General features: G+C 41.4%; 1 protein-coding gene across 1 annotated transcript; it reads right to left on the reverse strand.

Annotated features, from left to right (window-relative positions):
* Positions 1–7,077: 7,077 nt before the first annotated feature.
* Positions 7,078–22,246, reverse strand: ghrhra (growth hormone releasing hormone receptor a). The gene is made up of 13 exons (XM_077222259.1): positions 22,182–22,246; positions 21,441–21,549; positions 17,898–18,005; positions 14,311–14,411; positions 13,736–13,833; positions 13,440–13,572; positions 11,834–11,987; positions 10,567–10,627; positions 10,285–10,354; positions 10,047–10,138; positions 8,324–8,453; positions 8,166–8,207; positions 7,078–7,635 (listed from the first exon to the last, which is right to left on the reverse strand). Exons 1-13 carry the CDS (start codon positions 22,224–22,226, stop codon positions 7,480–7,482), a joined length of 1,299 nt encoding a protein of 432 aa, XP_077078374.1. The 5' UTR covers positions 22,227–22,246; the 3' UTR covers positions 7,078–7,479.
* Between the last annotated feature and the right edge of the window lie 1,751 nt (positions 22,247–23,997).

Raw genomic sequence — 23,997 nt, forward strand, 5'->3', positions numbered from 1 at the left:
ACTATGTTGCACAGAACCAAGATATGCTGTTGTTGTAATTTTAGCTTTAGTAACAGGACAATTCTGGGTATTTATTGTTTGTCTGGAGCTGGTGTGCTGTTGGCAACTAACAACAAACTCTTGCTTATATATACTCGTGTGTACTGTATGTTCAGTTTTTTTTTCTTCCTTGTCGTTCGTTCATCATCGCTTCATTTTTAAGCATAATTTTGCTTTGCTTCTGCTATCATAAGGAGACATCCACTCTTGCATTGTGTGTTCGTGGATTTTTGGGGGCGGAGCAATGAAGGGAGGGGTGTGTTCGTTAAAGGTGATTTAAAATATCAACAGTGTTTCTCAGGAATCGCTTATTGCACCTTTAAATTTCACAAAAAGACAAATGTGCAGGGCAGGTCTTAACCTCCATGCAAATGCATTTTTTTATTAGAAATAAAAAAAATCTAAAAAATAGTAAAAGTAGTAACAGTAAAATAAGCTATGCTACAGCCTGCATAGTCAAATTAACTGGATACATTTAAATATTTTCATAAATATATTAAATATTAAAATAGTCAGCTGTAATTTGATCTAATACATATTTCATACAAAACCAAACATTTAAAAACTGTGTCAGTCGGGAAAAACATACAAATAAACTGTCAGCATCTCTAAAAGGGGTACAAAGTTAAAATAAATGAATTACAGTATAATACATATTTTTAAAGCTGTAAACATTGTTCTCAGTGTAACATTGCAACATAACTATTGACATTTCTGAAGATTCCCTTTTTTTAAAGTCTAAGTGCTCCAGTTAATTTTGTACGCTATTGGTATTCAGCTGTAATGTCTGCAGACGTACAATACCATTTAAAAGTATGGGGTCAGTAAGATTTTCTTTGAAAGAAATTAATAGGCTATTTTTATTCGGCGAGGATGCATAAAATTTATCAAAATTGACAGTAAAGAAGACATTTATAAGATTTAATCGACAATTTAAAAGATTTATTTTTCAAATGAATGCTGTTCTTTTGAACTTTCTACGAAAAAAATGTGTCATGGTTTCCAGACAAATATCATGTAGCAGAACGTCCTGGTTGCGTATGCAACCCACCGTTCCCTGAAGGAGGGAACGGAGGACGTAGTCGACGCGACTGAAATGGGATCACGCTAGGGAGCCTATCATCTTCGAGTACTATTGAACGAGCCAATGTAATTGGCGTGCGTGATTCGCATCACACACTCCGCCCCCGCGGCGCGGGTATAAATACGGAAGTGGATGCACGCACTAGTTGCTTTTCGCTGAGGAGCCGAGAGTAACCCGGGGTCAGCGGTGGTCCAGCGGTAGTGGCAAGGGGACTACGTCCTCCGTTCCCTCCTTCAGGGAACGGTGGGTTGCATACGCAACCAGGACGTTCCCTTTCAGTCGATAACGTCGGACGTAGTCGACGCGACTGAAATGGGATCAACCATTGAACACGCCACTAACGCTGCCACCTTCCAGTGCCTAAACCAAAGCCTCCTGATGCCCCCGCAAACTTAAGGCGGGGAAGGACAGGGCTTAGGCCAGGGAAGTCACTGCTGTTCCTACAGGACCACTGGGAAAGCGTTCCCCGTACGTGGAAGGAAGGGACGCTGCGGAAGCCACATCCAACCCGAGGGAGGAAATGTGGAGAATACACATATGAACTGGGCGGAAACCGGGCAGTCTAACATATGGAATGTCACTGGGGTGGCTCCAGCCTAAGACGGGGGGAGACACACCGGACAGTGACGGCAGAGAGACTCTGCCGAGGGAAGACACGGGCTCACCGCAGGGAGCCGTATCGTGGAAGAATACACATATGGGGTCACCGAAGGGACCGCAACATATGGACCCAGCCTAACACAGGTTCCACACTGCTTACGAGTGGTAGGCCTAACACCAGACGTTCCGCACGTCCGACGTCGGAGGGGTGTGGAGGAACTCAACAGGGTTCAATTTTAAGGGAACTCAACTGGAGTAGAAAGGCGCACGTATCCAGTCCATAGGAGGGGAATGGCGCAGCAAGCCGACACTTGAACCGGGCTCACGGTGAAACTGGCTTCATGAGAAGGGAGCCCACGGGAAGCAGCGGTTCAACTAGGTGTCGTCCAGCCCCCAACTCTAGAATCTGTTTAGCAAAGTATATCGTCAACGCCCAGGCGGAGCACTTTACACTCATCATAGAGGAGCTCAACACCTAAGTGGACATGTTGCATCTCGGATCTTTGCCGAAATGAAGGCAAGCACTAAGTGCAACTTTGCATGGAAACAGCCTTCCCTCTCTGCTGAATTCCACAGATATTTGAAGAGCTGGTCTGAGGTCTATGACTTGCATTCTGTACACGTCCAAGCGAATCGGACAGAGAAGCCAGGGCTGGATCTGCCTCCTCCAGGGCAGCGCTTGCAGGCTCACCACCTGCTCCTATTACGGGAGAGGTAGGAACCTTGGGCACAATCCGAGCCGGGATCTCAGCTTGTGAGAGTTAGCCGGCCCAGACTCCAGGCACAATACGTTGACCGAAAGCGAGCAAGTCCCTACCCTCTAGTAGAGACCACGCGAGCAGGAGAACTGATATAACAGAATTTTTAACTCACTACCTGCAGTGGCTCAGGGGCGGTCTCTGCAGTGCAGTCGCACCAGGGACAAGGCCCAAGAGGATAAAGAGGGACACAAGGATTTACAAGACCTTGCTCCTCAGGAACCTGACGATCAGAACGTGCTTCTGCATACTTCTGCAACACGATGAGCGTCGTTTAAACACCGAGGCAACATCATTTTGAGGGTGATTTAGGAAAACAGCCTACTGCAACCCATTTTGCAGGAAAGAGAGCACCGAAGTGATCGAAAGCTTTCAGGATCTCCTCAGGGGAGAAGACGCACTCAACGACTAGGTTCCACTTCTAAAGGCGTAAGCACGCTACCCAATTCTAGGGGGTGCTCGCAGAAGTGATGGTAACTAACACATGTTCTTGTGATAGCCACCTGAACCTCCGCGTTCGGATGTAAGACCGCCCGGAATCTCCGGGGGAAGAACGCGTGTGCCATCGTGCCCCGTCCCCGAATCCAGGGGAAGTCAGGAAGGCTGTTGAAGGGAACCAGGTCTAGTTGGGCCAATGAGGGGCAACTATGAAGACCTGTTCCTCTCCTGACATGGCACGTAGGTGCAAGTGACGGGCGCAAAAGACAGGAGCATTGCTCAACACAACATGTGAAGATCACTGGGCTTCAGGAGCATTTTCTGCTCAGCACTTGGGTGTGACAAGTTCACTGAGCTTCAGGAGCATTCCTGCTCAACACCTGAGTGTGATAAACTCACCGAGCTTCAGGAGCATTTCTGCTCAACACTTGAGTACGAAGAACCTCACTGAGCGACAGGAGCATTTCTGCTCAGCACTTGAGTGTGACAAGTTCACTGAGCTTCAGGAGCATTACTGCTCAACACCTGAGTGTGATAAACTCACTGAGCTTCAGGAGCATTTCTGCTCAACACTTGAGTGCGAGGAACTTCACTGAGCACCAGGAGCATTTCTGCTCAGCACTGCGTGTGATGAATTCACTGAGCTACCTGTGATGGACTCACTGAGCTACAGGAGCATTGCTGCTCAACACCAGAGTGCGATGAACTTCACTGAGTTTCAGGAGCAAATCTGCTCAACATGAAGAGTGATGATTTCACTGACTTGCAGGCGCAAGGCGACCATGAGTCGCAGTCACTTTTAGAAGGCTCACTGGGGTTAAACGCATTTCTGCGGGCCCCTGGGGCCGCTGAGTCCCAGTGTTTGTCCAAGGGTAGTCCGCTCGGTTTACCCAAACACTGGCGGAAAAATAAAACCGGGGGGGCAACTGAGCGGCCCCGGAATGGTCATGACCCAGCCGGACCCAGGGGATGGAGTCTCCACTTGCCCTGGCTATAACTGTCGTGAGGCTCGATGGCGGCACGATTGAGTAAGCAGGAGGAGTGGAATAAGGCGCCCTCAGAAGCGTCTGACTCCAAGGAGGAGGTGACGGGTGAGTTTGTGACATGCGAGGGAAGCTTGCGCAACGGTCGCAATGTCTAACAACTCGAGGCACGAATGCCCGTGTAGTCGGGGGTCGCCCAGGCCCCCGTTAAAACACGCCCTTTGTACATGGCCGCTCTGTTGAAGAGGGTTTGGCAGCAGACCGGGATGAACTATAGTCACACAGGGTGAGCTGCTCTGCCACGGTCACCTCGGGACTCGATCGTGAAGCTAGCGCTGAAGCGGTCACATATGGAGGGAGCCAAAGGCTGCGACTACCATATACCCCAGGAGCCTCTGAAAGTTCTTTCAGTGGGACCCTTTCTCACTTCAACACCAGCTGAACACATTCTCATTGGAGAGACATGTTGGACCGAGTACCTCTCCAAAACTAGAAAAGAGATACTCAGCCCGTGGGCGAGATTACTCTCTTCCAGTTGACCTGAAGACCCAACGGGCTCTGGAGCACTCGAGGGGAAGGACACTGTACTGATACTCCACCCTTAGACGCAACACACAGGATGGCCTGCGGTGCGGGAGGTAGAGATCTGAAGCACATGTCTTTCAGGTCAAAGCTGCAGACCAATCTTGGGCCAAGATGGTCACGACCCACCACCTAGTAGCACGAAGAACGAGTTTACAACTGGCCTTCGTACCGGCTGGAGGAGCGGCTATATCAAATCCTTCGCCAGCAGGATAAGATAAGCACGCACAAGTCAGGAGCACTGCTCAACACTCGGTGTGATGAATATCACTGAATTTTCAGGAGCACGTCTGCTCAACACCTAATGTGATGACTATCACTGACTTGAGCGGGGTAGCCGAGCCTGAGGTGGGGCAGCAAAGTAGAGAGAGTGGTGTTAGTGTGCTGTGCAACACTTACCTGTCTCCACAAGCGGCAGGGGGCGCGTGAGAAGGCGGATGACCGGGTCCTCGAACGCACCAAGCTGCCTGCTGGCGACCAAGGGGGAGCTGAGGGGTGTAAGGCTATACAGGGTCACACCCGCCAGACTGGCCCTCTTGGGACCCAGGAACAGATGAAATTGCTCTCTCTTTGAAGTGTGGGTACCGCTTGCTCCGCTTTTTTTTTTTTTTTTTTTTTAGGGAGCCAGCGGCGGAACAGACACACACACAAACAAAGGCTCCACCCGGCCCTCACCCGGGGGGAGGGAGTGATCGTGCCACTCCAAGAGCATCTCATCCATTCCTGGGCGGCCCGCTCCGGAATGCTTTCGCTGTCGCTTGCCACCTGGCTTGGCAGCGCCTGGAGCGGGCTGGGCGTCTCTACTGCGGCCGGCTCCCTGCTGAGGCCTGGGTGGAGGCTGCTGCGGAGGGCCAGCAGGAGCGGCGGCCGGAGAACGCCCACGGCGACGAGCAGGCGGAGGAGCTGCCACCGGCGGCGGGTGGAGGCAGCAGCTGGCCACCGGGGCAGGATGTGCCGGATGACCTCCGTCTGCGCTTGAGCGGCAGAGAACTGTTTGATGCAGTTCTCCACCGCGTCGCCGACCAGCCCAACCTGGGAAATTGGGGAGACCAGGAACCGAACCTTGTCCGCATCCGCCATACCAACCAGGCTGAGCCAACGAAGGCGCTACTGGACCACCAAGGTGGACATCGCCAGACCGATCACGCACGCTACGACACCCGTACCCCGGAGGGTGAGGTCGGATGCAGTGCGGTGCTCACCTATGAGCGCACGGTCTGGATTACCCTCGTGCATGCCATGGGTGCCCTAGCCTGCAGCAACGCCATGGCACGCAAGAGGAAGGGGCTTGCCCACAGGCTTTGTAAGCTCTGCCCGTCGGAACGGACGAAACTCACAGGCCTTAGGGGGGAGACGAGGATCCCCCCAAAAGGCAGCGGCCGCCGGACACAGGTGCACCTGTGTCGACAGACCGCTCCAATGGAGGGACACCTCGCAACCCTTCACCGTTCCTCCATCAAGGGTAATGAGGGGGAAAAGCTATTCAGGCAGTTTCTGGCAGAGAAAGATGCTGTTCACCACCTGATAAGCTCTCCATGCATTTCGGGAAAGAAAGGCACTGGGGCGGCGAGCTGAGAACCAGCGCGGCCCGCCCCAAGATACCAAACTCCAGATTCCAACCGAGACTGAACGGGACACGGTGGAGGTTCCACTCGAGCCCGGCAGCCTCGGCGGCCCGTTTCAGCATAGCTGATAATTCTGGATCCGGCTCGGGCAACATTGAACTCCCGGAGGGAGACAATGCAGCCGAGTCATCATCTCCAGAAGTCAGCTCACCCTCTGATGCTGCAATCGGCGTCCTGTCCTCCAGGGGAGCCCCGAGTGAAACCGCTGGCCCACCCATTACAGATGGACCAGCAGAAAACACCGGAGGCTCCAGTGGTTGCAGTGGAAGGGAGGAGTGAGGAGCCCACAGGGAATGGTTACCGGGCGGGACATCCAACACTATCCTCCGGTCACCCATCCCACACAGCACCCGAGGGTGGGGCATGGTAATGGGGACTCGCTCTCCGCGAACGAAGGCGAGTCTCGCCCTCAACACTGCGACAGTCATGTTCCCACAGTGAAAACATGAGCTGTCCACAAAAGCTGTCTCAGCGTGCTGTAAGCCAAAGGATCATGTAACACTAAAGACTGGAGTAATGCTGATAATTCAGCGTTGACATCACAGTATTAAATTACATTTGAAAATATATTTAAATAGAAAGAAAATTGCAATAATATTTCACAATATTTCCTTTTTTTTCAAGGACAGCCTTGGTTAGCAGGGGACACTTCTTTAAAAAATGTACTGACCCCAATCTTTGGAATAAAAGTGTACACTTAAAAAAAATATATTATATCCCACAGTACCATTTAAATACATTGGTATGATGATAAGCACTATTATTATCAGTTTCTGTCAATGTACGAAGTGTTAATTTCAAAAAAATTCTTAAGTTAAAAACAGCTATAAGTAAGCATTGGCATGTAAGAAAAACCTGTATCATTAAAGTCATGGCACATCCTGCCATCAGCAATAATAAATAGCTTATTAATAACTGTAAAAATGAAATGCCTCCAAACTGATAAATACGAATTGTGTTATTATCAGTTTACATTTTACGCCATCTAGCTCATCTAACTTGGAATGAGGATGTAAATAAAAAATCCTTAACATTTTATAGTCATTCTCATTTGCATACCAAAATCAAATACAGATCCGATTTTTCAAATGTTAATCAGCCATTTGCCAAAAAAGCCACCCTCAGGAACAGGCCACAAGAATTATCAACTGCTCCTCAATCAAATCAAACCTCCACACACTTGCTGTGTCACAAACTCTAACATCTGGTTGTAGTTTTAAAACTCTGGCGTTTTCAACATGACCTTGATATGTGCCGTACGGGTCCCTGTTTCCTCTCATGTGACCGTCTCGTGTGACCACTCTCCAGAGCTGAGCGGGAAGCTCTTGAAGTCTTGAGCATGTTGTTCCAACTGCAACATCCAGGTGTGTTCACACAGACGTGATGTAGCCGTTGCAGATGTCAGTCTGTGGATGAGCAGTCTCATGCATCATGATCTGAGTAACAGTGACCTGACGCTTTTTACTGGGGCTCAGATGAGTCTGCGTCCGCCACGTCCATAACCTGCGCTTCAACTCTGCCTGTACCTGAAGGAGGAGAGAAAGTATTGCTCACACTTAATGCTCCTCTAGTCTGTAGTAGTCGACACTTATTGCAGAAATCTGGGCAATCAGAGTTAACAGATTTCACAGAATATTGCGTTGTGTAGTAAAAGCCCTATTCGGACCGGACTGGATTTCATAGAGTACGTGATTCAATACCACGTCTGAATCTGTCATGTCAGTGTTTTTCTCACACAACTTCACTTAAAATTCCAGGGCAAAATACCTAACGTTTTTCTGTAAACTCAAAGATCCTCTGAGAAATCAAACCCTGTCCGAATGTGAATGTCTGTGATTGCCGATATTGTATTATAGCCCAGAAAGCACACATAACCTACGTCTCCAAGATGTCTTATAAAGAGCACTTGGTCTAGAAAGCATCTGCATTGTACAAACATCCGATAAACATCTTTAAAAAGTCAGTTTAAACATCTTAAAGACATTTTCTAAACATCTATATACCATATGTATTTGATCAATATCATGTTGAAGTTTTCCATTATGGGAATACTTACTTCTCCATTGAGAAAACAATAAAGAAGTGCCACCACAAAGCCCTGGGGGAAGGGGGGGGGGAAAAGACTTTCAGGAATAAAAGCAGACATTTCCACATTATTGAATCTGTAAAATAATACTTAGCCGATCATCTCTTAAATAAAAAAATCATCTGTACTTGGAAGGAGCCCAAGCCGAGTTCGATGTAGAACCGGATAATTTCACCCGTGTTTTCCGGCAGAAAGGCAAACACAGTGTAGTGCATCCCAAACAGAGGAATCAGAAACAAGGTGGACTTGGCCAGTCTCCTGTGTGATGATCAAAGATAACTATGAGTCAATATTAATGCCATCACACAAACAATTCAGGGCACATCTACTAGATGTACAGTATTATGCGTGTAACATCTTTAGCATACTGGTAATATATTTCATTTAATAACAGTACATATTACAGTATAAACTACATATTTTGTAACATGCATTACAGCAAAGATTAAAGAGGCATTATTAAGCTCTTTTTACAAATCTTGATTTTGTTTTTGGGCTCTGTAGAATAGGTTTTCATGCTTGAAAAACTCATTATTTTCCCATATTTGACATTGTTGCAGCTCCTCTCTTCCCAGTCTGTCAGTAACGCTCTGTTTAGTTCCTGTCTCTATGAAACCCCTCCTTCTGAAAAGCGCAGTGTGCTTTGATTGGCCAGCTGGACCAATGTGTTGTGATTGGTCAACTGCTTCGAGTGTGTTTGGGAACTGTCACTCCCATTACCATTACTGCGAGTTTCAACACACTACTAACGCACCTGAACCAAGCCTCATCCCTTTATTTTGATATAGAGAATAACCAAAAGTTAGTGCGTTCATAAATGCTGAGGTTGAAAGGTCAAACCCAGTGCCAGTATGACGTTAAATCACACATAATCAAATTTGAAAGACGGATCTGAGCTTTCAGAAACTAATAAGCCTCCGGATAATGGGCTAAATGCAATTTCTCTTCGTCTTTGCATATACATCACATTATCAGGAGGTACAGGTATTGAGACACAACGGGGCCTTAAATAGAAACTCACCTTTGCATGAACCGTCAAGCCAAATATTATTCATGCATGAAGCACGACCTGGCAGCGTGTAAAGCCGTATTCTAATGAACAGACATTTTGCAGAGAAATGAAGATATGCGTTTCACTCGCATTAACACGTGCCATCTGTTTGATTCTAAACTGGTTTCATCTGGAACACCATACATAATATGTTTACCTTTTAGGGTTTCAATCATGGTATCATTTTATGGATTTAGTTTTAATTTAGTTTTTTATTTTGATTCAATTTTAGGAATTAAGCAGCTTGTAAAAATACTTTAATTCTAGAAAATTTTGAAACAACACATTAAACATGACAGTATTATGCAATCATTTAAGTCGTTTGTCCTTATATGCAACCTTTTTGGCATAAAGTATTCTTTAAAACTGAGTCAAGAACCTATAGCACACATACTCTATATAGAATAAGATCCCTCAATATGGGAATCTCTATATAGAATCCCATTAAATGTGCATTTTAGGCAAACACTTTTTTTTGCCAAGAAAATTTGAATTTTTTTATTTGACTTGCATAACTCCAGCAAATTCTGTATTGAAATATTCTCTGCAGTTTAACAAAATTATGATTACACTCATTATGTTTTGATGAAAGGCAAGAAAACTGTCTGGTAAGTAATTCTGAGTGATATAATGTTATATGCTGTTTGCTGCAAGACTAAAATAAACAACTATTTGGTTTGACAAAAAGCAAATATTTTAAAGGAAAAAAAGACTGTTTTTTGTTCTCAATTTACCAACCATTTACAGGTCTGGCAAAACGTTCCTTTTCAGCACTACTTGCACATTATTATTTGACTCACATGAAGTGACCCGTGTCATTCCCACCAACTCCAGGACTTTTCAATTTCTCAACCAAGATTCGAATCACATTTAGGAAGATGATGATATTAGCCTGTCAGACAGAGAAAGAGCTACAATAACAGTAGAGCAGGTATATTTTCATATATATATATATATATATATATATCTTTGAATGAATGTTATATAACTAAATGTTGTCAATCTCAGAATCTGACATACAACAACATCATAACTCACAAACAGTGATGCTGTGATCGGTCCTTTAATGATCCACCAGATGTTCATATTATCGGTGTCATCCCAACATCTGCAAACATGAGAAAATTATTTATTGTAGTAACATTATACTGTATTTGTAGTATTTGGGGGTGGGGGGGGAGGGGGGGGGTTTGATTAAATATTAAAGACAAACATTTCAATAAATAATTCATGATCAGACCAGGAAAGTGCTTTAAGAAAGTAAATAGGGTAATTTTTGTTTAGTTTCATGATCATTTTAAAGTTGAAGATGTGACATACCCTCTGTTATCAAAGAATTGTCTGGTCAACACCCACACAATCAGCACAACTGATGGGACGCCTACAAAAAAAAAAACAGACAATGCGTTCTTTCTCCAAATTCACAGAAAAACGACCTGCAGGTTTTTAACATATCATTTGTTTCAGAACAGATTTAACAGATCTCAATAATGTGACGCAGTGTTGGAGGGAATGTGAGTTATGCAATCAGATTACTTTTTCAAGCATCTAGTATTTATTTGATACTGCACATACACAAAAACAGATTCAGTATTCCTCAAACTCAAAATACTTTATGTATTTAATCGCACTTTATTGACCAATGTCTTTGCTGTTGAACTTCAATGATCCTATTCAATTATACTATATGCAAAAATGACTTTAAATAAACATCAAATTTTTTTATTGCTGAAGTAAGTGTCAAACTATTCTCACTATTGCGCCCTCTACTGTACAGCTGTGAATCTGCATTTCCTTCAGCCTGAGGCTCATTCATTTCATTTTTTGTGCCTTTACATTTGCCAAAAAAAAATACTTTTTTTAAATTAAAAAACAAACAAGCAAGCCCAGCCCAGGTAAGAAAAAATAACACAAAAGTAACGTAACACATTACTTTCCATAAAAAGTAACTAACATTAATTAGTTATTTTTTAGGGAGTAAAGCCAGGTTCACACTGTACAATTTTGGCCACGATTTGGCTGTCTGAGAACAATTTTATGACCCCTAAAAGACTCCTAGGATCCTAAGCCAAAACCTGAAGTCTTTAATCGTTAGTTTGACATGTTTACCGACAGCCGATTAATGACCATTGTAATAAAATTTTGCCTCAGACAAACTAACCATCAAATCAAAAATAAATTTGTCAAAGTTAACGCTAGAGATTTTTTTGTTTGCTAGCCGATATGCCGCATTTAAATGCAGCTCACATCACTGAACGTGTCACAGATTGATGATGTAAAACTTCGGACATTCTTCTTGCATGCGTCTGTTTTTACCGTGTCTGACCTTAATGACAACTGAGAGGATGACATAGTTTACAGCAGGGATCATTTTCATACAGTCTGACATTATAAATTGTACAGTGTGAATTCAGCTTAACACAATACTACGCATTACTTTTAAAAGTAACTTTCCCAAACACTGGAGACACAAACTGCTAATTTGTATAGTTCCTCTAGTACTGAAATCCCGGCAGACTGCCGGAGATTTTTTAATCTGATTACACACAGGCTTTCTCCTGGAAGCCATTTTTCAGGATGTACCAACCCCATCCTATCAGAATGTACCACCAGAAGTACTTCCTCTGCGAGACGAAGGTGAGGGCGAGGAGCGTCTGCAGGTACATGCCCTCCACCAGCAGCCAGAAGTAATTACTAAGGATGCAGAACTGGAAGAAAGTTACGGCCGTCTTACACACTATCTGTGAACAACAACACACACAGGTACAGAATGAGAGCACAACCCTCACCTGTCCTGCACTGAAACACATCATCCTCATTTAAACATCAAAAGGTTTGCTTTCATAGCAGGATTAAATAAAATTAAACTAATAACTGTTTTTGGTGATTGAAATAAAGCTAAAATGAAATATTATTAATAAAAATTTAACTTAAAATAAACATAACCCGCGCGTTGTTTTCCAGTCATTTTGTCCTGGATAGAGCAGTTGACTAAAGGCCCGTTCACACCAAGAACGATAACTATAAAGGAAACCATAACAATAACTACATTAGCGTCCACACCAATGAACGATAATGATCTGTTTAATCTAAACGTACTGCAGTTTTGTCGTCTGCCACTTTAAATACTTGAACACTTCACAGTGGAATGGATTCTGATTGGCTGTCAACCTTTATCGTTCATCAGCTGAAAAAAAAAAATCTGAAAGTGATTCCAATGATATCGTTTCTCTGTGCCGTTTTAGTTGTAGTAGGAACTCTGCTATTCTTTTATATTTAGAACTACATCTCTATCATTATCGTTATAGTTATCGACCTGCGGGCTTAAAACTTTGCTAACTTTGCTATCTAACAACTTTTCAAACGTTTTATTCATAATTGTGACACTTGTGGTGTTCCCAGGCAAAAATTACCAGGCTAAAATAATTGCTTATAAATCTTTCATTATGCTATGTTATTGCCAAATATTGTATTCAATCTTTTTATCAACTTGTTTTCTTTCAATAAGCTCAGGTTTTGTATTTCTATTTGGAGCTGATTGATCGTAGGCCTCATTGATCTGAGCTTGTGCACCTCAGTTTTTTTGAGCTGAATAAGCTTGAGTGAACTTTTTTCATTTAACTATAATAGTATATAAATAATTATAAAATAAAACAATTTCATGTAAGTGAAGTCTTATAATTTAATTAAATTACTCAAATTCAAATGTCTATCCTACAGAGCATGAAAGATCAGGAACAACTGTTCCTTTCATTTCCAACAGACATTAAAAAATGTATCTTCTGTACAAAGTTACAACTTAACCAACCAGCTTCCAAGACATTTGATGGTAAAAGACACAAGACTGGGTCGGCTACTTAATGTTTTTTTTTAAATAAGCTACACATCCCTTAAATAACAGAAACAATGACGTGCGATAAAAAACTATATGTAATTGATTACAAATGAACTATATAAATGAAGTTTACTGCAAAATAATCAAGTATCGTACAATTAGTAGTTTGAGAGTACAGGAATTCAAAGGAATCATAATCTTGCCTTGGTATATTGGTATTTCTCTTCCGGATAATAGTTTAATCCTTCACATTAAAATTACACATTTATGCATTTAGCAGATGCTTTTATGCAAAGTGACTTTTTGAGAGGAAAGTGAACCTGTGAATTCTTTATCGTACAGAGACATTCTCACTCACCGTGGACATTAAACAGTGGTCCTGAGTTTCATCTGAGAACAGAACGGCGTCTTTGATGAAGACTGCACTAGCCCGCAGGATGAAGGAAACAAACAGATTGATGTGTATGTAGTTTCTGGTACAGTGAAACTTCCTGTAATGAACAGAGCATGTTGGGTACTTATAAACATAATTTAATACAATTTAATGTTATTCTGAAGATTGCATACTGAATATTTACAGATATTTTAATTCACCCTGATTCCATTTTGTGTATCACAATTTGTTTTGTATATCATAAAGATAATAAGTGTTACCTGAAGCATGTGAATATGATAACGGCTGTAATGAGGGATATGAGCGATGTTGCGTATCCTGCAGTGTACAGCTGTTTCAAAGTCGATAAGTAAGTTGTCTGAAAAATAAAGGCCAAGTCTGAGAGAAAAGGAATTTACATCAATAGACAAACTGCATCAAGTCAAACTATTCCACCAGATTTATATTTCATTATGTGTCAGTAACTAATACCTTAGATTTTGATTAAAACTATCGGGAAGGAAAGCCCTTCCAAATCTTAAAGCCCAAAAAATTCAACTATGTATATTCTGTGTAATTACTGTTGTTGTATTTTTTTCAGCATGAAAAGGTCGATGACCTGCTTAGTTTTAAAATAATCCTAAAAGAAGAACAGGAAACAAAAGAACAGAAAGCAGGAGGTCAAAGCATTGTGCAAAAACAAAACACAGCGACCACTGGTGGTCATCATGGGAAGTTCAAGTACACATACATGCACCGGAAGTCATTCATCAGCCTGAGACACTCCACACCGCTAATGTTTTCAGAATTATGGTCATTGCTGTCAATCATGCATGTATTATGGGAATATATTCACCACAGTCCCCGACTCTGAATCATCTTCAAATACACAGGCTTCTTCATATGGGGGATATGGGTCACTCCAGCCATGAGCCGTGCAGTTCCTGTATATAAAACCTGCCGAACAGACAGCAAAGAATTATGGTTTAAAGATAACTAAATAGCACCATTTGTCCCTGAGGGGCTTTGTAAAATTTCACTGAAACTTATTGCTCAAGAAACCCAGTTAAAGGGCCTTTGTCTTGATTACAATGAATAGTCATTAAAATCTCTCATACGCATGAGTGCTAAATAAGTCTCAAGTTCGTGAGTTGTTACAGACTCCTGCTGATCAGCCCTCATTTCAGAGGGAAGAAAGCACAATTCCCATTTCATAACACGTCAAAAAATGCCTACAGAAGCCTGGAGAATGCTTAGGGGAAAACATGATCACTAGAACTGGGATAAAACCTGCTGCTGGTTGCTTTCCTGTGCAAAACAGGTGTTTTTCAGCCCCAATATGTGCATCACGGCTTCACCTGCTTTACCCAGAGCGTCTGAACAGCAGTGTGAGTCCGACCAGCAAATACTTTCAAATCATAAGGTATACAATAAAGCTGGAAATGAATAAGAACATGGAATCACACAGACACATGTTGGGTTTTTATGTTATATGGGGAGTTTCCATAGACATATTGATTTTTATATACCTTACAAACAGTAGGCTATATTCTATCCCCGAACTCTAAACCTACCCCTAAACACAACCTTCACAGAAAACTTTCGCATTTTTACATTTTCAAAAAATACCATTCTGTTTGATTTATTTTCCTCATGGGGACCAAAAATTTCCTCACACGGGCAAGGATTTCAGATATTGACTTCTTTGTGGAGACATTTTGTCCCCATAATGTAGGGTTTGCTATGACCACACACACACACACACAAACACATACACGCACACTAACTTTTTGCCACACTGGCTAAAGGCAGATGATTTAAGAAAATTTACCGGCCATAAATATTATTTACCAGCCATGAAACATTGATTAATCCTTAATAAAGGTACAAAAGTTGTTCAGTTAAGAGCAATTGTTGTGTTACATTTATCTGACGCTTTTATCCAAAGCTACTTACAATTGCTATATATGTCAGAGGTCGCACACCTCTGGAGCAACTAGGGGTTAAGTGTCTTGCTCAGGGACACATTGGTGTCTCACAGTGGATTCAAACCCAGGGTCTCTCACAACAAAGGCATGTGACTTATCCACTGCGCCATCACCACCTCTTTTGTTGTTTGATTAACATTAAAATTAAACAGCAGCAGGAATATTAGGCTTTTGTCACTTCGAGAGCTAATGCACAGATAAAATATACTATTACACATGCGTTTTATTTCTCAACTGTTTACGTTCACTTAAGACATAACTGACTAGTTTACAATGATACTTACAAAGATTGTAATTTTGACAATATTTTGTTTGAATATGTCTGTTCAAGCACAAAAAGATGTGAAAGAGAGCTCGATTCAGTATGTCTCGCTGTCTGAGACGCGGATTTCTGCGTGTGAAGCAGATGTTTAGAGCGTGAGTAACCAATTGAGTTCCCTTTCGCGTCTTCTTGAGCTTGAATATTAAAATTGGCAAGGCTTAAACTTTCATGACAATGCAACACTGCCCCATCAACTGTCCAGAGTGTTCATGTTCTTATAATTTTTCCTTGTTAGAATATATATAGAGTATATGTTTACGTGAGTGTGTGTGTGTGTTAATATGGCAGACACCATATTTCAAAATGAGGATAGGTATCATAGATATAGTACAGATGTACACACACACAACATTTGAAATAAGGTGTGTGTGTGTGTGTCTGTATTTTTTTTATTTTTATTATTTAACCTTTATTTAACCAGGAAGTCCCTTGACACTGAAATCTCTTTTTCAGGGGAGACCTGGCCAAGACGGCACACCAGTTACAGTTTAAATACAAAATACAACATAGTCAACAAACAAACAAGCGTCACACATAAAAAGGAACAGGTCACATATGGCAGTTACATTTTTTAGTTATATGGCATTTTAGCATGGCCTTAAATTCATTTAATGGGACTAGATTAGTTAGATGTAGCAAATTTTATTCAAAGTTATTCCAAGACCATGGCGCAAAGTAAGAGAAGGCTTTTATACATTTGTACTGCTTCTATTCCTCCCATCCTCATTTTGAAATATGGTGTCTGCCCTGATTAAGATCAGATGTGTCTACTGTCATCTGAACATCCTGATCTGTAAGCACTCCTAGAGGATTTAAAACATTTACAAAACCAGACTAGATTTAATCCTACATTTCCAGATTTAGGGGAAAAGTAATCACACAGATGTGATATACCACCGGATGTTTAATATTGAGTGGCAGTAACAGATGTTACAATACCTTGTTGAAGAGAATTTTGATGAAATTATGGATTATAAAAATGCCATATTGTTTGTTGTCAGAACGAGACAATCATATATGTAAAAAAATAAAACATCCCCAACATGTTTTTTTATTTAAACACTGACAAGCAGCGAAGGAAACACTGACAATAGTTAAAGATTAATCTTATATAAGGACTAGGTCAAATTGGGCTGGGTAAAATGATCGACTTTTACATTCATCGCAATCCTCATTTGATGTTGATATCGATTTTAAAATCCAAAGATCGATCTTGTTTCCTTCACAGCTTTTCAGTGCTGCCACACTGTTGCAGATGAATCTATAACGCACTGGCAAAGTGTTATATTTTACCAGAGTCTGCGGTCCGAATCAAATTATGATTATGATTATGTTCTACGTAAACAGTTTTGTTTTGTTATGCCTTTCACACAGAATGAAAAAGAAAAGAACTGAGACCTGTTAAAATTTTTGGCTATTTATAAAGCACTTTCTTTTTTTGAGAACAAAAAATAAAATAACCTTGTTTTAATTTAATAGAGCACTAAATATCTTCCCAACATCTCTGTCATCTTTTATTTCCATATATCCAGTTATGGCCAACAAAAATTATTCATGTAGACCCAATGCAAATGGATTAAGTAAATTTCCATTTTAGGAATTTAAATTGATTGCATGCCATGAAATTAAGCTGTGAAAAAATGTTCATGAATTGTGCTGCATTGGCAAATTTAATTAACTAAATTTAACCAGCTGCAAAAATCCATTCTTGAGTGCATATACACAGGTCATCGCAGTTCAAGCTGAATCCCAATCTCTCAAGGGCTCTGTGACTTTCTGTCTGCATATTCAACATTTCACCGAATCATAGCCCTGTAACTTTAAAGACTACTGACCCGTACAATATTACAACCCCTAACTAGAACTATGACAGCTTTCAGCTATGGTTATTGCACACCAGCCTTTAGAAGAAAAAAATCATCTGCTGCTGTTTGACAAACTTTTCAAGGGAAATGAGCCTGAAGCTCTCACCAGCTGATGTTAAAGAATGACAGAAAAGACAAAGAGCCCAAGAAATGATAGATAGATAGATAGATAGATAGATAGATAGATAGATAGATAGATAGATAGATAGATAGATAGATAGATAGATAGATAGATAGATAGATAGATAGATAGATAGATAGATCTGACCTTTAGTGTTAGATATATGCTGGAAGACTTCTGAACAGGACACATTAATGAGCTGTCCAGAATTGGCTGTATGCCAGCAGCGGATCCCATCCCAATCCGTCCCACAACCTGAGGCACACACAGGAACAGTCATGACATAGTCAAAATCCCCCTAACAAAAGCTGTTGACAATACGGTATATGTTAAATTCATTCTATCACTCCTCCTTCCCTTGACCAATATTTCCAAAGTCAGAAGTTTCCAAACTGCAGGACGTATGATTGACACAAAATGATTCAAGTGAGCTAGTGATTTATCCATCTACATTAACAGAGCAGCACCAGCTAGCCCAGTCAGCCCATGTTATCTTATAGACAGGGTTAATTTATATCCAAGTCTAAAAACAGCCTTTTGTTAAGCTAACATGTGCAGGTCAGTGGTTGCATGGGATGAACTCTTATTGACTGCTCATCCTTCTGCATGTAAAACATTTTTTTTCTGTTTGCTGCCTGAAGGCATATACTGACATTTTTGACAACTATTAGTGTCCTTAATATGATGTCACTGAATATTCATTAGCTAGACATGCATCCAGTTTTCAAAGGTCAGTAAGCTTCTGTTCACTAGTCAATATCTACATGTATTCATGCCATATAAAAAATCCAGTCTATTAAAACGATGTAAACCTGGAACAATCAAATAGAGTAATAAAGAATGTGAAAGGCTGTAGTATAACAGTATCTTTAAGACACTCAAAACTTCTGTTGCAGAGTGACCTAGAATTCAAAGGCTATTCATAGCAACATTCATTTTTTTATACTCAGTTTAGGGTATCCCAATACTTAGAGGGGGGAAAAACATAAGGTAAAATACATCAAGGGCATGGCTGCCTTGCAAATGAACTTTGTACAATTGCAAGACTTCAACAGATTTCAGACACTTGGCAGATATACATGGTGGCATCGGAAGATGCTTTCTCAATTTTATGAATCCAATTTCTTTAGACAATTAAGTGTACAAGGCTGCCATTTTGGGACTTTGTGCGCCATTAACACTGTAGTGGGGAGTCACAGTCCCCAATCAGCATGAGGTCTTCCCACACTGACTGTCCCTCCTTTACTCATTCAGTAAGTGGAAGCCCCAGTCCTGCAATGACCCGGAATCGGAAGAACGGTACGCCTCCTCTGCCACCCACTAAGATGTGCCCAAGCCCATTGCAGCTTCTCCTGAGGCACCGGAGACCACTGCAGAACTCTACTAGGATGCGGAGTGCATTGCAGCTTCCCAGGTGGTGGCTGTCTATTTATCACCTTGCCGTCACAAGCGCAGGAGAAGGAGGGCTCCTATTGCTCCCCCAATCCAGGGGTCCTGGAGGACCTGACTTAGGTGGTCCCGAATCAAGTGGTCCTGGAGGAACCGACTCCATTGGTCCCAAGTCTTATGGTCCTTGAGTACCTGGCTCCAGTGGTCCCAAGTCTTATGGCCCTGGATTACCTGGCTCCAGTGGTTCCAAGTCCAATGGTCCTGGAGTACCTGACTCCAGTTGTTCCAAGTCCGATGGTCCTGGAGGAACCGACTCCATTGGTCCCAAGTCCAATGGTACTGGAGGACCTGACTCTGGTGGTCCCAAGTCTGATGGTCCTGGAGAACCTGGCTCCAGTGGTGCCAAGTCCGATGGTCCTGGAGGAACTGACTCCGTTGGTCCCAAGTCCAATGGTACTGGAGGACCTGACTCCGGTGGTCCCAAGTCCAGTGGTCCTGCAGTACCTAACTCCGGTGGTCCCAAGTCCGATGGTCCTGGAGGACCCGACTCCAGTGGTCCCAAGTCCAGTGGTCCTGGTGTACCTGTACATTGCCACCATTATGTGTGTCTGGGCTGCATACAGCTCAATGTTGGCTACCTCTGCTCCAGTCTCTCCTGCCACCTGATCTATCAGTCACGGCCATGGAGGCCAGGCCTGAGACACACGTTTTCCCGGTCAGTCCTGCCGTGGCCAAGAGGTTAGTCTTCACCTTTGGTTGTCTTCACGCCATGGTTGTCCTGTGTGCCTAGGCAGTGAATGCCTCTCAGCTTCCTCCATTCTTGTTTGCCAGCCAGAGTCCCCTCGAGAGTCCTGCTCTGTATTGCTTGTTAGATGAGTTTTTGATGCTTGATTATAGGTTTTTTGTTTTGTTTTGTTGTTTTTTTAGATCAGTGTACCATTGTTAACAAAGGCAAAGTGCATCCCTCCAGGGTTATGTTATGGCCTCATACAATCTTATAAAGGTCTTATGCCTCATCAGGCTGGAAAACCATGTTTGTAAGCTTAATTTTTTTAAGGAAATACTGCATTTCGCCTAAAAGACATAGACAGGTTTGTCTCTGTATGTTCCCGCCGCTGAGGGGAAGACATGTCCTTTTAAAGTCTGCAGGTCAAAGTCGGTCAGACAGACAGTCTGTGTGTATGGATCAGCAATTTAAAAATGCCGCAGACTGAATACAAGAGCTTGCCGTGTGACAATAGCCCCCAGCACACTTATTTGGATTTGTTTTCCCCCAGCAAATATTGATATTCAAGTTTAATTGGGATTAATTAATGTCCAAATGATGTAATTCATTTGATTAAATTGTAATCATTCCAATTACTGTTTATTATTACTATTATTATCTTAAATCTGGAGGTGAAGCTTTTCTCTCCTGCTGAATTTAGTTTGAATTCAAACAAGGAACAGCAAATGTTCTATTTACCAGGATGGAGTCCTAATTTGACTTGCATAGATAGGTAACAATATTGTTGATTTTACCTTGTTTGATGAAAGCTCAAATAATAAAGCATATATGAACATGAGCTGCAGAAAACAGCAAGAATACAATTTCACACAATTTCCTTTACAACTCACACATTGTCAAGTTGTAAGAACACAGATCTCCGGAGGTTTAAGCTGCCACATAACATAATTATCACATGTCCTGTGGGTTGAACCATCTGTCTGCATTTATCTCATTTAAACAAGTTCTATTCATAGAACTTACGTCTTAGGAATGAACGTAATCAGAAACCCAATCGAAACTCATTTCAAATAATTAATAACTCTGCAAGTCACTTCAGAGATTATGCTTGACTGGTCTAAAGAGCTTTCTGGGGGATATTTCCCACAGTGCTTAACTGTTTCCGACTTTCTGTATTATTTAACAATTAAAGTCCTTTTAAAAAAGGACAGCACTTCAGTAGTAATCCGCTAAAATGACACTACAGAATTGCTCTGTCTTCAAAAACCACAGATCTAATGTGGGTAAATTCTGTAGTTCTGCTAAGTTTACAACCGTTTCCTTCATTTCCCTCACTATATTCAATTAAAGTAACATGGTTACATTTCTGCATGGTAATTTCATCTTTAGTTAACCAGGCCAAGCTAAGCATGAACACATCAGCTGCATGCTGACACACACACACACACACACACACACACACACACACACACACAGAGAGAGAGAGACAGACAGACAGACACAGAGAGAGTGCATTTTTTATCAGTATGATACATATATCACTATAGTGTAATGTAATGTTTCATAAGTACAACCTTTTTTTTGGGACTGGTTCTTAATTTCACTCTTCCTATTTTTGATGCAGATCTCTTGGTCTTGGATAAGCTGGGAGATAATCGCACAATCTGGATGGATAGCATGCACCTAAAGAGAAAGAAAAGGCACATTAACCATGCAGCATATATTCTACATATATACAGTACATTACAAGATGTTTGCAGTAGTAGGTGTCATTGGTTCATACCAGCTTTTACAGTAAAGTAATGCAAAAACGTAAAATGATTTCAAAGAAGTAATGCTTCCCATCTTGCCCCATTCTGAATTACATAAAGTCACACTTGTGACTTGTTCACCTTTAAAAAAAATAAAACTCTAGACAAAAAAAGAAAGAAAACGTGTTTTATTATCATTTGAAGTCAATCAAATGAAGCGTATTTGGATAAAAATTAAACAGTTGGTACAGTTTTCCTACTTTGCTAAATAGTGGAAAAGAAAGCATACGTTTATTTTTTATTTTTAAGAATTCTAGATTCCATGTTATGATGGAACTTCCAATATGATTCCTTTAGCGTTTTTACCATGGACGTCTTTGTAAACATATTTCCATAAATGTATTCTGACAGATGCGCATAACTCAGCAATTGTTTGCAGAAATCTGATCAAGACATAAAAAATGAATAGGCAAGTTCAGTACATTCTGAAAGGTATCTATTAAAAGTATTTTTATATGGTAATATGGAAAAATGTAGGCTAGGCCTATAATATTAAATACTTACAGCTCTCCAAAAAGTCGCGAATAAGCACAGATGTAGAACCGTCATATTAAAGTCACTGTGTGATGACCCAAGAAACACGAAATATCCCTGTAACTCCTCCAACAGAGTGATCTGCTCAATTCATACTAGACAGACTGAAGTCACACTCACAGTCACTCTCTCTCTCTCTTCGACTAATGCGCGTGTGCGCGTCCTCATCATGGCTCGTGGAGCGCGCACTGGCGGATTGGGTTTAAAATGTAACCTAATTTCACAGCTGAATATATAAGCAGCTGTTTGTGAAATGCATCTGGAGAAATGCTGATCTTTTCAGAGATGTGTGGGATTTTGTAGAGGTAAGCTATGCTTTTGTAGACAAAGCATGCTTGATGCATCAATATTTAATATGAGAAAACATCTATTTTTAGTTTGTTAAACAGGGGCAGATGATTCAGGGGAGAGGAAATGTAGTCCGAAAAAATGTGAATAATTGAAAACAACACTGGTAAAAACACAGTGAGCCATTTCATGGGATTTTGCAGGGAAGACCAGGATTGGTTGGCACAGGGGTTGGTCGGCACAGTTTTCTTTCATTGTTGAATGTCTCTGGTGGAACAGGCAGTAATAAGATTACACAATAGGTGCAAATGAAAGCTAAGGTTCATAAACAGACATAGAAATGTCAAGAAATGCTCACAAAGCAACTAAAATTATGTTGTACTAAAATTACATTTGTTATATGCCCATAACAAATGCTTGGCAAATGGGGATGCTTACAGTAATTATAAGAGAGAAAGCAACTAGAAAACATAACAATGTTTAACGAAACCAAACTAATAACATTTAACCCACATTTGTAATTACTTTTGTGGTTAAGTATTTTTATTTTATTGTGATAAAGTATTTTTTGTGATTTAGTATTAACATTCCTTGCTCTCTTTTAGAAATTAAAAAAATCCCTAGCCTTATATTATATCATCCAAATTCTTTTTCATTGAGGAGGTTGATTTTTGTTTTATATTGAAAAAAAGGGTAATCACATTGATAGGTTTCACTATCCAGATTATCCAGATCCACTCTCCAGTTTATGCAACCGGTCACAGATGGTTTTACTCCACTCTAAAAAGCCACGTTGTCCAGATCAATCTGATAGAATTTGACAATTCTACTTAAGAACACTCAATTTCCCTACCATTAATCTATGGTTGATACACTCTTGAAGTAAGATGAGAAAGCTCAAACCTAAACAACATATCATTAGTAATATCATCCATCCATCCAGACTGTAAAGGCTTGCAGGAAGGCTCCACACAGAAAGGCCTTCTGGCTCGAAACATGGAGCCCTTTAGTAACAACGGCATTATTGATACAGAACAGGTTGGCTGAGTGGTTAAGGTGTTGGACTTATCCAATGGACAAATGTCCTTGTGGGTTAAAACCCCACTCCTGGTAGACACTTTTGGCTGCTCAAATCTAGGGTTTGTGCAAGGTTATTCTCAGACATGATTTAATCCAGATTGTGAATAAAAGTGGCCTGTCAAAGGAACAACAAATGCTTTTACTCCACTCCAAAAAGCTACTTTACTTTGTCTGGATCGGTCAGCTAGGTGATCCTAGTTAAAGACACTTTATGATTAATTGTTTTCCTTTCCATTTTTTTGAGACAAGGGTTGCCGAGTGGTTAAGGCGTAAATGGACAAAAGGCCACATGGGGTTCGGATCCCACTCCTGCTAGAAGTTTACTGTACTCAAAACTGGGGTTGAACATATTGTTTAGACTAGATTTAATCCATATTCCGAAAAACAGTAGTGTTTAATGCATATGTAATGTTAGGAA

Source organism: Siphateles boraxobius, unplaced genomic scaffold (assembly GCF_051911475.1).
Source record: "Siphateles boraxobius isolate OS27281-9 unplaced genomic scaffold, OSU_SipBor_1 86, whole genome shotgun sequence".
In the NCBI taxonomy this organism is placed as follows: domain Eukaryota; kingdom Metazoa; phylum Chordata; class Actinopteri; order Cypriniformes; family Leuciscidae; genus Siphateles; species Siphateles boraxobius.